Genomic DNA, 14,354 nt, shown 5'->3' with positions numbered 1-14,354 from the left:
AACAATAGCATGGTATTATTTCACTGTAATAGCTACTGTAAATTGGACAGTGCAGTTAGATGAACAAGAATTCAAGTTTTCTGCCAATATCAGATATGTCTATGTCCTGGGAAATGTTCTTGTCACTTGCTAATCGCATTAGCCTACGTTAACTCAACCGTCCCTGGGGAAGGGACACTGATCCCAAAGAAGTTTAAAGTATATTTGAGCAATTAAATATTATTTTGATACTTAAGAACATTTAGAACCAAATACTTTTAGAATTTGACTTAAGTAGTATTTTACTGGGTGACTTTCCATTTATGTACTTTACTATACTTTTACTTCAGCATGACAATTGTGTACTTTTTCCACCACTGTTAAGTAGCATTTATAGTATTTTTTACTTTACATCCCCGGGTCTCAAATCAAATCTAAGTCTTTCGGTGCATGTTATGCATTGATAAGAAAATATACATTTTTATTTTATTTTATATTATACACTGCTCAAAAAAATAAAGGGAACACTAAAATAACACATCCTAGATCTGAATGAATGAAATATTTTTATTAAATACTTTTTGTCTTTACATAGTTGAATGTGCTGACAACAAAATCACACAAAAAAATCAAATGTATCAACCCACGGAGGTCTGGATTTGGAGTCACACTCAAAATTAAAGTGGAAAACCACACTACAGGCTGATCCAACTTTGATGTTATGTCCTTAAAACAAGTCAAAATGAGGCTCAGTAGTGTGTGTGGCCTCCACGTGCCTGTATGACCTCCCTACAACGCCTGGGAATGCTCCTGATGAGGTGGCGGATGGTCTCCTGAGGGATCTCCTCCCAGACCTGGACTAAAGCATCCGCCAACTCCTGGACAGTCTGTGGTGCAACGTGGCGTTGGTGGATGGAGCGAGACATGATGTCCAGATGTGCTCAATTGAATTCAGGTCTGGGGAACGGGCGGGCCAGTCCATAGCATCAATGCCTTCCTCTTGCAGGAACTGCTGACACACTCCAGCCACATGAGGTCTAGCATTGTCTTGCATTAGGAGGAACCCAGGGCCAACCGCACCAGCATATGGTCTCACAAGTGGTCTGAGGATCTCATCTCGGTACCTAATGGCAGTCAGGCTACCTCTGGCGAGCACATGACACCATGACTGACCCAACGCCAAACCGGTCATGCTGGAAGATGTTTCAGGCAGCAGAACGTTCTCCATGGCGTCTCCAGACTGTCACGTCTGTCACATGTGCTCAGTGTGAACCTGCTTTCATCTGTGAAGAGCACAGGGCACCAGTGGTGAATTTGCCAATCTTGGTGTTCTCTGGCAAATGCCAAATGTCCTGCACTGTGTTGGGCTGTAAGCACAACCCCCACCTGTGGACGTCGGGCCCTCATACCACCCTCATGGAGTCTGTTTCTGACCATTTGAGCAGACACATGCACATTTGTGGCCTGCTGTAGGTCATTTTGCAGGGCTCTGGCAGTGCTCCTCCTGCTCCTCCTTGCACAAAGGCGAGGGTGGCGGTCCTGCTGCTGGGTTGTTGCCCTCCTACGGCCTCCTCCACGTCTTCTGATGTACTGGCCTGTCTCCTGGTAGCGCCTCCATGCTCTGGACACTACGCTGACAGACACAGCAAACCTTCTTGCCACAGATCGCATTGATGTCCCATCCTGGATGAGCTGCACTACCTGAGCCACTTGTGTGGGTTGTAGACTCCGTCTCATGCTACCACAAGAGTGAAAGCACCGCCAGCATTCAAAAGTGACCAAAACATCAGCCAGGAAGCATAGGAACTGAGAAGTGGTCTGTAGTCACCACCTGCAGAACCACTCCTTTATTGGGGGTGTCTTGCTAATTGCCTATAATTTACACCTGTTGTCTATTCCATTTGCACAACAGCATGTAAAATGTATTGTCAATCAGTGTTGCTTCCTAAGTGGACAGTTTGATTTCCAGAAGTGTGATTGACTTGGAGTTACATTGTGTTGTTTAAGTGTTCCCTTTATTGTGTTGAGCAGTGTAAAACAATATCCATAAAATATATATGTTTGAACTTTCAAACTAGTTTCCATTGGGAAGGCTAATAAAGCCTTTTTTTTAATCAAAAGCAATCACTTTTGCATGTGAAAACACAGAATCCTGCTCCACGTGCTTAATTACTTCACTTTTGTTTTGAGCTGACTTCGCCTTGGGCTTTGAATGGCAGACCGTTTCCAGAACGAATGCGATCAATTTTCATCTGGTGCAAAAACAATCCTGCCCGGGCGCCCGGGCCCAACTAATCGAATCCCCTCACTCACACACACAGACACACATAGACGCACAGTGCTCAACCAATGGGTGGCCCTGATTGGTTAACCAACTCTTTCAGTCACCATTGTGTGGGCGGGACTAAGACTCTCTCGTTCCTTCCTGAGCTCAAAGCGGCACTTTTCCGATTCTGTGTGAGAGAGCAGAGCGGACTACGGCAACATCTCTTCTTCTTACCAGAGGAAATACACACCGACTCATTCTCACAGCTACGGAGCAGTTACACCTTATCAGTACTCTACCGAATTACCGGGACATCTTCTACCCAAGGAGACTAGAATAAATAAAGGAAAAACACGTTAAAACATTATTACCTATCGGTTAAATTAGAGGAGCCGATATACCGATATCCCAGCAACACGAAAGACAGACTTGGCTAGTCCACCAGGATAACATACCGGAGCTTTCGGGAGCACGAGGAAAGGGAGAGGGATAAAGGAGAGGAAGACAGGATGATTCTCAAGCATCATTTGGTTCTGACGCTGTGCGCCGTCTACGGGATACTGCTAAAAGGTTAGACTGCTGTTTTTAACTTTGAGTGGAAAAAAATATTTGAGTGTGTGTGTGCCTGCGTGTGTTTGTTTGAGAGAGAGAGAGATGCGGGAGGAGGAGGTGATGGAGACTGCGTGAGGAGAGTGGAGAGTCTCATGGGTCATTTGCGGGCATTATTTTCACGCTGCGCCTGGGGGGGCACTGCCCTGTCACGCACGGGGTCTCGCATGCGTCGGAGTGTGTGTGTGTGTGTATGTGTGTCGCTGGGGTGCCCTGTCATGCATAGGGTCTCAGATACGTGCTAATGCAATGGATTAAACGCGATACAATTTGCATAATTTGTTGGATGTGATTTGGGAGCCTACGGGGGCTTGTTGTGCTCGCACACTCGCAGTTTGTGTGTGTGCGCGCGTGCGTGTTAGTGTGTTTTAAATGCTGAAATGAACGGTAAACGGTTAAGAACGCACCGCACACACCTCAGAGGCAAGGCATCCTCCATGGTACGCAGGTTGTTGTTGCCGCTTCAACACACACACACACACACACACACACACACACACACACACACACACACACACACACACACACACACACACACACACGCACACATAATGTTGTCTCATTATTGGTTAATTATGAATAGTCTGAAATCAAATAGAGGAAAATGTGTACTAGACTATAACACTTTTCTTCTCACGACGAGTCATTCAGTTAAGGACGTTAGTGTAAAACGTTTAGTCGGTAATACGTCTCGGGCTTTAGCCGTGCAGTCGTGAATTCGTAGTTAGGCTATGTGCAAGCAGGAGTCGCCCAATGTTGACTCTTGGGCGTTTATTTAGGGCTTTACACACAACAAGATCTCATAGTTTCCCTTTGACATTTTGCCGTATTGTGATTAGAGTCCCAAAAATATATACGCGTTCATTACGCGTTGTTACAGCGTTCATTACGCGTTGTTACAGTGTTCATTATGCGTTTTTACAGTGTTCATTATGCGTGGTTACAGTGATAAACAGATACAACTCAAAGGTTGACACTTAAGACATTCATTCCGAGTGGAAAAGGTTAGGGCTCAAATCAAAATAGTAAATAAAAAACGAAGTGCTATTACCATCAGGTATTCTCAAGGCTTGCTAAAGCATTGTGTGGGGCAGGGGTCTAAGCAGCCAGCTCCGAGCATCACGAGTTCAATCCCAGTGCCCTTTAGGCTGAGTGATTGTAGACCAATAGCCCGTTATTCAGCAGCCTAATAGATGGTTTTAACTGGAGAACGGGATAGAATGGGAAAATGATTAGAGCATGAACGAGAGAAAATATAGAACGGAGAATGAGTAGAGAGTATGAATGCGAGAATTGATAGAGCATGGATAGAATGGGAGAATTGATAGATCATGGATAGAATGAGAGAATTGATAGAGCATGGATAGAATGAGAGAATTGATAGAATGGGAGAATTTATAGAGCATAGATAGAATGAGAGAATTGATAGAGCATAGATAGAATGAGAGAATTGATAGAGCATGGATAGAATGGGAGAATTGATAGAGCATGGATAGAATGAGAGAATTGATAGAGCATGGATAGAATGAGAGAATTGATAGAGCATGGATAGAATGAGAGAATTGATAGAGCATGGATAGAATGGGAGAATTGATAGAGCATAGATAGAATGAGAGAATTGATAGAGCATAGATAGAATGGGAGAATTGATAGAGCATGGATAGAATTGATAGAGCATAGATAGAATGGGAGAATTGATAGAGCATGGATAGAATGGGAGAATTGATAGAGCATGGATAGAATGGGAGAATTGATAGAGCATGGATAGAATGAGAGAATTGATAGAGCATGGATAGAATGAGAGAATTGATAGAGCATGGATAGAATGAGAGAATTGATAGAATGGGAGAATTGATAGAGCATGGATAGAATGAGAGAATAGATAGAATGGGAGAATTGATAGAATGGGAGAATTGATAGAGCATGGATAGAATGGGAGAATTGATAGAATGGGAGAATTGATAGAATGGGAGAATTGATAGAATGGGAGAATTGATAGAGCATAGATAGAATGAGAGAATTGATAGAATGGGAGAATTGATAGAATGGGAGAATTGATAGAGCATGGATAGAATGAGAGAATTGATAGAGCATAGATAGAATGAGAGAATTGATAGAATGGGAGAATTGATAGAATGGGAGAATTGATAGAGCATGGATAGAATGGGAGAATTGATAGAATGGGAGAATTGATAGAGCATAGATAGAATGGGAGAATTGATAGAGCATGGATAGAATGAGAGAATTGATAGAATGGGAGAATTGATAGAGCATGGATAGAATGGGAGAATTGATAGAGCATGGATAGAATGAGAGAATTGATAGAATGGGAGAATTGATAGATCATGGATAGAATGGGAGAATTGATAGAGCATGGATAGAATGAGAGAATTGATAGAATGGGAGAATTTATAGAGCATAGATAGAATGAGAGAATTGATAGAGCATAGATACAATGAGAGAATTGATAGAGCATGGATAGAATGAGAGAATTGATAGAGCATAGATAGAATGGGAGAATTGATAGAGCATGGATAGAATTGATAGAGCATAGATAGAATGGGAGAATTGATAGAGCATGGATAGAATTGATAGAGCATAGATAGAATGAGAGAATTGATAGAATGGGAGAATTTATAGAGCATAGATAGAATGGGAGAATTGATAGAGCATAGATAGAATGAGAGAATTGATAGAGCATAGATAGAATGAGAGAATTGATAGAGCATAGATAGAATGAGAGAATTGATAGAGCATAGATAGAATGAGAGAATTGATAGAGCATGGATAGAATGAGAGAATTGATAGAGCATAGATAGAATGAGAGAATTGATAGAGCATGGATAGAATGAGAGAATTGATAGAGCATAGATAGAATGAGAGAATTGATAGAGCATAGATAGAATGAGAGAATTGATAGAGCATAGATAGAATGAGAGAATTGATAGAGCATAGATAGAATGAGAGAATTGATAGAGCATGGATAGAATGAGAGAATTGATAGAGCATGGATAGAATGAGAGAATTGATAGAATGGGAGAATTGATAGAGCATGGATAGAATGAGAGAATAGATAGAATGGGAGAATTTATAGAGCATAGATAGAATGGGAGAATTGATAGAGCATGGATAGAATGAGAGAATAGATAGAATGGGAGAATTGATAGAGCATAGATAGAATGAGAGAATAGATAGAATGGGAGAATTTATAGAGCATGGATAGAATGAGAAAATTGATAGAGCATGGATAGAATGAGAGAATAGATAGAATGGGAGAATTGATAGAGCATAGATAGAATGAGAGAATAGATAGAATGGGAGAATTGATAGAGCATAGATAGAATGAGAGAATTGATAGAGCATGGATAGAATGAGAGAATAGATAGAATGGGAGAATTGATAGAGCATAGATAGAATGAGAGAATAGATAGAATGGGAGAATTTATAGAGCATAGATAGAATGAGAGAATTGATAGAGCATAGATAGAATGAGAGAATTGATAGAGCATAGATAGAATGAGAGAATTGATAGAGCATGGATAGAATGAGAGAATTGATAGAGCATAGATAGAATGAGAGAATTGATAGAGCATAGATAGAATGAGAGAATTGATAGAGCATAGATAGAATGAGAGAATTGATAGAGCATAGATAGAATGAGAGAATTGATAGAATGGGAGAATTTATAGAGCATAGATAGAATGAGAGAATTGATAGAGCATAGATAGAATGAGAGAATTGATAGAGCATGGATAGAATGAGAGAATTGATAGAGCATAGATAGAATGAGAGAATTGATAGAGCATAGATAGAATGAGAGAACAGATTAGTTCAAGCTTCACTCCGTTGATTGGTGGAGTGTGATTTTTGGAACAGCAGACGCCTTTTTGTCATGTGATTTCCTCACCAGTCCCACACTGGGGTGATAGCAAAGTGATTTTGTGAAAGCGAGGAAAAGTCTCCTTCCCTTGCTCGTAAGCAGCTAGCTGGCAGCCTGGCTGTTTTTTTTTGTGTGGATGATCTCAATGATGTGTGTTTCCACTCCTCCGCACACTCCACTGTCTTCCTGAAGAAGCTCACATCCAATACTAGACCATGGTACTTGCCTACGGAGCAGTAAAAAAGAACTGCCCCTCCTTAACTTCAGGCTCTGCTCCAACCCTACTCCCCAACCCGAGCACTCCGTTCTGCCAACTCTGGGCTCTTGGCCCTCCCACCCTTATGGAGGGGGGGGGGGCAGCTCCCCCGTGAGGCTAGGGCAGTATAATCCCTGTCCATCTTCTGAAAACACAGAGCACCACCCTTTTTTTGTTGTTGACATTTTTCTACCTTTCTAGCTCTGACTCAGCTGAAGATGAATGTACTGTTTATGACTGGTCCACCTAGCTATCTGAAGATGAATGTCCTGACTATGACTGGTCCACCTAGCTATCTAGAGATGAATGTACTGTTTATGACTGGTCCACCTAGCTATCTGAAGATGAATGTACTGACTATGACTGGTCCACCTAGCTATCTGAAGATGAATGTCCTGACTATGACTGGTCCACCTAGCTATCTGAAGATGAATGTACTGACTATGACTGGTCCACCTAGCTATCTGAAGATGAATGTACTGACTATGACTGGTCCACCTAGCTATCTGGAGATGAATGTCCTGACTATGACTGGTCCACCTAGCTATCTGAAGATGAATGTACTGACTATGACTGGTCCACCTAGCTATCTGGAGATGAATGTCCTGACTATGACTGGTCCACCTAGCTATCTGAAGATGAATGTACTGACTATGACTGGTCCACCTAGCTATCTGAAGATGAATGTACTGACAATGACTGGTTCACCTAGCTATCTGAAGATGAATGTTCTGACTATGACTGGTCCATCTAGCTGTCTGAAGATGAATGTACTGACTATGACTGGTCCACCTAGCTATCTGAAGATGAATGTACTGACTATGACTGGTCCACCTAGCTATCTGAAGATGAATGTCCTGACTATGACTGGTCCACCTAGCTATCTGAAGATGAATGTACTGACTATGACTGGTCCACCTAGCTATCTGAAGATGAATGTCCTGACTATGACTGGTCCACCTAGCTATCTGGAGATGAATGTCCTGACTATGACTGGTCCACCTAGCTATCTGAAGATGAATGTACTGACTATGACTGGTCCACCTAGGTATCTGAAGATGAATGTACTGACTATGACTGTGATATGTGGTTGTCTCCCCTCAGCTATCTTAAGATGAATGAACAAACTGTAAACCGTTTCAGATAAGAACGTCTGCCAAATTACTCAAACGTAAAAAATAAAAAATAAAAAAATCTTGTGTGTACCTGCCCATTCCTTCAGATGAAATAGGGAGAGAGAGTGTGGGAGAATGTTTGTGTTTGTGTTTGTGTGTGTTGATGTTGCTTTGAGAGACTAGTTAAGGATCATATCACTTCAATCTTACCCAACACCCAAGACCCATTACAATTTGTGTACCTCCCCAAAAGGTGGAGGGGGGAATTAAACGGATTCATTGCCCTGCCCTATTCCCATCTGGACAACAGGAATACCTACAGTACCCTGCCCTTTCCCCATCTGGACAACAGGAATACCTACAGTGCCCTGCCCTACCCCATCTGGACAAGACTAATACCTACAGTACCCTGCCCTACCCCCATCTGGACAGCAGGAATACCTACAGTGCCCTGCCCTACCCCATCTGGACAAGACTAATACCTACAGTACCCTGCCCTATACCCATCTGGACAAGACTAATACCTACAGTACCCTGCCCAGCCCCATCTGGACAAGACTAATACCTACAGTACCCTGCCCTTCCCCATCTGGACAAGAGTGATACCTACAGTACCATGCCCCATCCCCATCTGGACAAGACTAATACCTACAGTACCCTGCCCTATCCCCACCTGGACAAGAGTAATACCTACAGTACCCTGCCCTATTCCCATCTGGACAAGAGTAATACCTACAGTACCCTGCCCTACCCCCATCTGGACAACAGGAATTCCTACAGTACCCTGCCCATCCCCATCTGGACAAGACTAATACCTACAGTACCCTGCCCTATATCCATCTGGACAAGGCTAATACCTACAGTACCCTGTAATACCTACAGTACCCTGCCCTACCCCCATCTGGACAAGAGTAATACCTACAGTACCCTGCCTTATTCCCATCTGGACAAGACTAATACCTACGGTACCCTGCCTTATCCCCATCTGGACAAGACTAATATCTACAGTACCCTGCCCAGCCCCATCTGGACAACAGGAATACCTACAGTACCCTGCCCTAAGCCCATCTGGACAAGACTAATACCTACAGTACCCTGCCTTACCCCCATCTGGACAAGACTAATACCTACAGTACCCTGCCCTACCCCCAACTGGACAAGACTAATACCTACAGTACCCTGCCTTAACCCCATCTGGACAAGACTAATGCCTACAGTACTTTCCCCTCAGCCCATCTGGACAAGACTAATACCTACAGTGCCCTGCCCGTACGTATCTGGACAAGACTAATACCTACAGTACCCTGCCCCATGCCCATCTGGACAACAGGAATACCTACAGTGCCCTGCCCTAGCGCCATCTGGACAAGACTAATATCTACAGTACCCTGCCCTACCCCATCTGGACAAGACTAATACCTACAGTGCCCTGCCCTAACCCAATCTGGACAAGAATAATACCTACAGTACCCTGCCCTATCCCCATCTGGACAAGAGTAATACCTACATTACCCTGCCTCACCCCCATCTGGACAAGACTAATACCTACAGTACCCTGCCCTATCCCCATCTGGACAAGACTAATACCTACAGTACCCTGCCTTAGCCCCATCTGGACAAGACTAATGCCTACAGTACCTTCCCCTCAGCCCATCTGGACAAGACTAATGCCTACAGTGCCCTGCCCTAGCGCCATCTGGACAAGACTAATACCTACAGTACCCTGCCCTATCCCCATCTGGACAAGACTAATACCTACAGTGCCCTGCCCTATCCCCATCTGGACAAGACTAATGCCTACAGTACTTTCCCCTCACTCCATCTGGACAAGACTAATACCTACAGTGCCCTAACCTAGCCCCATCTGGACAAGACTAATACCTACAGTACCCTGCCCTATCCCCATCTGGACAAGACTAATACCTACAGTACCCTGCCCTACCCCCATCTGGACAAGACTAATATCTACAGTACCCTGCCCTATTCCCATCTGGACAAGACTAATGCCTACAGTACTTTCCCCTCAGCCCAACTGGACAAGACTAATACCTACAGTGCCCTGCCCGTACCCCATCTGGACAAGACTAATACCTACAGTACCCTGCCCTTTACCCATCTGGACAAGACTAATACCTACAGTACCCTGCCCTACCCCCATCTGGACAAGACTAATATCTACAGTACCCTGCCTATCCCCATCTGGACAAGACTAATGTCTACAGTACTTTCCCCTCAGCCCATCTGGACAAGACTAATACCTACAGTGCCCTGCCCTACCCCCATCTGGACAAGACTAATACCTACAGTACCCTGCCCTATCCCCATCTGGACAAGACTAATGCCTACAGTACTTTCCCCTCAGCCCACCTGGACAGGACTAATACCTACAGTACCCTGCCTTAACCCCATCTGGACAAGACTAAAACCTACATTACCCTGCCTCACCCCCATCTGGACAAGACTAATACCTACAGTACCCTGCCCTAACCCCATCTGGACAAGACTAATACTTACAGTACACTGCCTCTACCCATCTGGACAAGACTAATGCCTACAGTACTTTCCCCTCAGCCCATCTGGACAAGACTAATACCTACAGTGCCCTGCCCTATCCCCATCTGGTTATAAGACTAAAACCTACGGTACCCTGCCCAACGATATCTGGACAAGACTAATACCTACAGTACCCTGCCCCTACCCATCTGGACAAGACTAATACCTACAGTACCCTGCCCTACCCCCACCTGGACAAGACTAATATCTACGGTACCCTGCCCTAAACCCATCTGGACAAGACTAAAACCTACGGTACCCTGCCCAACGAGATCTGGACAAGACTAATACCTACAGTACCCTGCCTTATACCCATCTGGACAAGACTAATACCTACAGTGCCCTGCCCTATCCCCTTCTGGACAAGACTAATACCTACACTACCCTGCCCTATCCCCATCTGGACAAGAGTAAAACCTACAGTGCCCTGCCCGACCCTATCTGGACAAGACTAATACCTACAGTACCCTGCCCCAGGCCCATCTGGACAACAGGAATACCTACAGTGCCCTGCCCTAGCACCATCTGGACAAGACTAATATCTACAGTACCCTGCCCAACCCCATCTGGACATGACTAATACCTACAGTGCCCTGCCGTAACCCCATCTGGACAAGAATAATACCTACAGTACCCTGCCCCAGCCCCATCTGGACAAGAGTAATACCTACATTACCCTGCCTCACCCCCATCTGGACAAGACTAATACCTACAATACCCTGCCCTAGCCCCATCTGGACAAGAGTAATACCTACAGTACCCAGCCCAAATCCATCTGGACAAGACTAATACCTACAGTACCCTGCCCTATCCCCATCTGGACAAGAGTAATACCTACAGTACCCTGCCCTATCCCCATCTGGACAAGACTAATACCTACAGTACCCTGCCTTATCCACATCTGGACAAGACTAATGCCTACAGTACCTTCCCCTCAGCCCATCTGGACAAGACTAATGCCTACAGTGCCCTGCCTTATCCCCACCTGGACAAGACTAATATCTACGGTACCCTGCCCTAAACCCATCTGGACAAGACTAAAACCTATGGTACCCTGCCCAACGAGATCTGGACAAGACTAATACCTACAGTACCCTGCCTTATACCCATCTGGACAAGACTAATACCTACAGTACCCTGCCCTATCCCCACCTGGACAAGACTAATACCTACAGTACCCTTCCCTATCCCCATCTGGACAAGACTAATACCTACAGTGCCCTGCCCTAACCCCATCTGGACAAGACTAATATCTACAGTACCCTGCCCTATTCCCATCTGGACAAGAGTAATACCTACAGTACCCTGTAATACCTACAGTACCCTATAATTACTGTCTATACTGTCTATACACACCATCCTATATAACTACCGTCTATACACACCATCCTATATAACTACTGTCTATACACACCATCCTATATAACTACTGTCTATACACACCGTCCTATATAACTACTGTCTATACACACCATCCTATATAACTACTGTCTATACACACCATCCTATATAACTACTGTCTATACACATCATCCTATATAACTACTGTCTATACTGTCTATACACACCATCCGATATTACTACTGTCTATACACACCATCCTTTATAACTACTGTCTATACACACCATCCTATATAACTACTGTCTATACACACCATCCTTTATAACTACTGTCTATACACACCATCCTATATAACTACTGTCTATACTGTCTATACACACCATTCTATATAACTACTGTCTATACACATCATCCTATATAACTACTGTCTATACACACCATCCTATATAACTACTGTCTATACACACCATCCTATATAACTACTGTCTATACTGTCTATACACACCATCCTATATAACTACTGTCTATACTGTCTATACACACCATCCTATATAACTACTGTCTATACACACCATCCTATATAACTAATGTCTATACACCTCATCCTATATAACTACTGTCTATACACACCATCCTATATAACTACTGTCTATACTGTCTATACACACCATCCTATATAACTACTGTCTATACACACCATCCTATATAACTACTGTCTATACACACCATCCTACATAACTACTGTCTATACACACCATCCGATATTACTACTGTCTATAGACACCATCCTATATAACTACTGTCTATACACACCATCCTATATAACTACTGTCTATACACACCATCCTCTATAACTAATGTCTATACACACCATCCTATATAACTACTGTCTATACTGTCTATACACACCATCCTATATAACTACTGTCTATACTGTCTATACACACCATCCTATATAACTACTGTCTATACTGTCTATACACACCATCCTATATAACTACTGTCTATACTGTCTATACACACCATCCTATATAACTACTGTCTATACACACCATCCTATATAACTACTGTCTATACACACCATCCTATATAACTACTGTCTATACACACCATCCTATATAACTACTGTCTATACTGTCTATACACACCATCCTATATAACTACTGTCTATACACACCATCCTATATAACTACTGTCTATAGACACCATTCGTTGTGTGGAAATAAATATTTTGTTTTTAAAATATGTTTATATTTTTACTGAATAAAATATAAATGCAACATGCAACAATTTCATTTGTTTTACCGATTTACAGTTCATATGAGGAAATCAGTCAATTGATATAAATTCATTATAAATCTATGGATTTCACATGACTGGGAATATAGATATGCATCTGTTGGTCATAGATACCTTAAAAAAAATTGGCCTCACAACGAGCCTGAGGATCTCGTCATGGTATCTCTGTGCATTCAAATTTCCATTGATAAAATGCAATTGTGTTCGTTGTCCGTAGCTTCTGCCTGCCCAAACCATAACCCCACCGTCACCATGGGGCCCTCTGTTCACAACGTTGACATCAGCAAACTGCTCGCCCACATGACACCACACATTTGGTCTGTGGTTGTGAGGCCGGGTTGGATGTACTGTCAAATTCTCTAAAACAACGTTGGAGGTGTGTCAGCGATTGGGTGCAGAGTGAAAGCGGAGTCAGGCGCAGGACACAGGTATAGAGTAATCCAACTGAGTTTTACATACAACACAACTCTAACACAAACACAACCACTAATGACATGAACAATCACGGACAGAACAGAAATGTATGTCAGATGGTGAAATAGGGAATGTAATGAGGGAATGTAAAACAGGTGTGTATGTAATCAGACAAAACAAAACGAAACAGAAAAATGGATCGGTAGTGACTAGAAAGCCGGTGACGTCGACCGCCGAACACCACCCGAACAAGGAGAAGGGCCGACCTCGGCGGAAGTCTGTGACAAGGTGGCTTATGGTAGAGAAATGAACATTCAATTCTCTGGCAAAAGCTCTGGTGGACATTTTCCCTCAGTCAGCATGCCAATTGTGTTGTCTGACAAAACTGCACATTTTAGTGGCCTTTTATTGTCCCCCCAGCACAAGGTGTACCTGTGTAATGATCATGCTGTTTAATCACTTTCTTGATATGCCACACCTGTCAGATGGATGGATTATCTTGAGAGGAAATAGGCTTTTGTGCTTGTGGAAAACGTCTTTACATGTTTCGTTTATATTTTTGTTCAGTGTGTGTGTGTGTGTGTGTGTGTGTGTGTGTGTGTGTGTGTGTGTGTGTGTGTGTGTGTGTGTGTGTGTGTGTG

At 43.3% G+C, this 14,354-nt stretch overlaps 1 protein-coding gene across 2 annotated transcripts in view; it reads left to right on the top strand.

Moving 5' to 3' along the window:
* Positions 1–2,432: 2,432 nt before the first annotated feature.
* LOC121841693 (cell adhesion molecule 2-like) overlaps positions 2,433–14,354 on the top strand; it is a 685,661-nt gene continuing 673,739 nt past the window's right edge. For both annotated transcript variants that reach the window (XM_042311701.1, XM_042311700.1), the window contains exon 1: positions 2,433–2,815. In XM_042311701.1, the coding sequence (XP_042167635.1) occupies positions 2,755–2,815 (61 nt within the window). In that variant the 5' untranslated portion in view covers positions 2,433–2,754. The remainder of the gene's footprint in view (positions 2,816–14,354) is intronic.

Source organism: Oncorhynchus tshawytscha, linkage group LG33 (assembly GCF_018296145.1).
Source record: "Oncorhynchus tshawytscha isolate Ot180627B linkage group LG33, Otsh_v2.0, whole genome shotgun sequence".
Classification (NCBI taxonomy): Eukaryota; Metazoa; Chordata; class Actinopteri; order Salmoniformes; family Salmonidae; genus Oncorhynchus; species Oncorhynchus tshawytscha.
The sequence above is the reverse complement of the archived record's forward strand: the minus strand, read 5'-3'. Positions and strand labels throughout refer to the sequence as shown.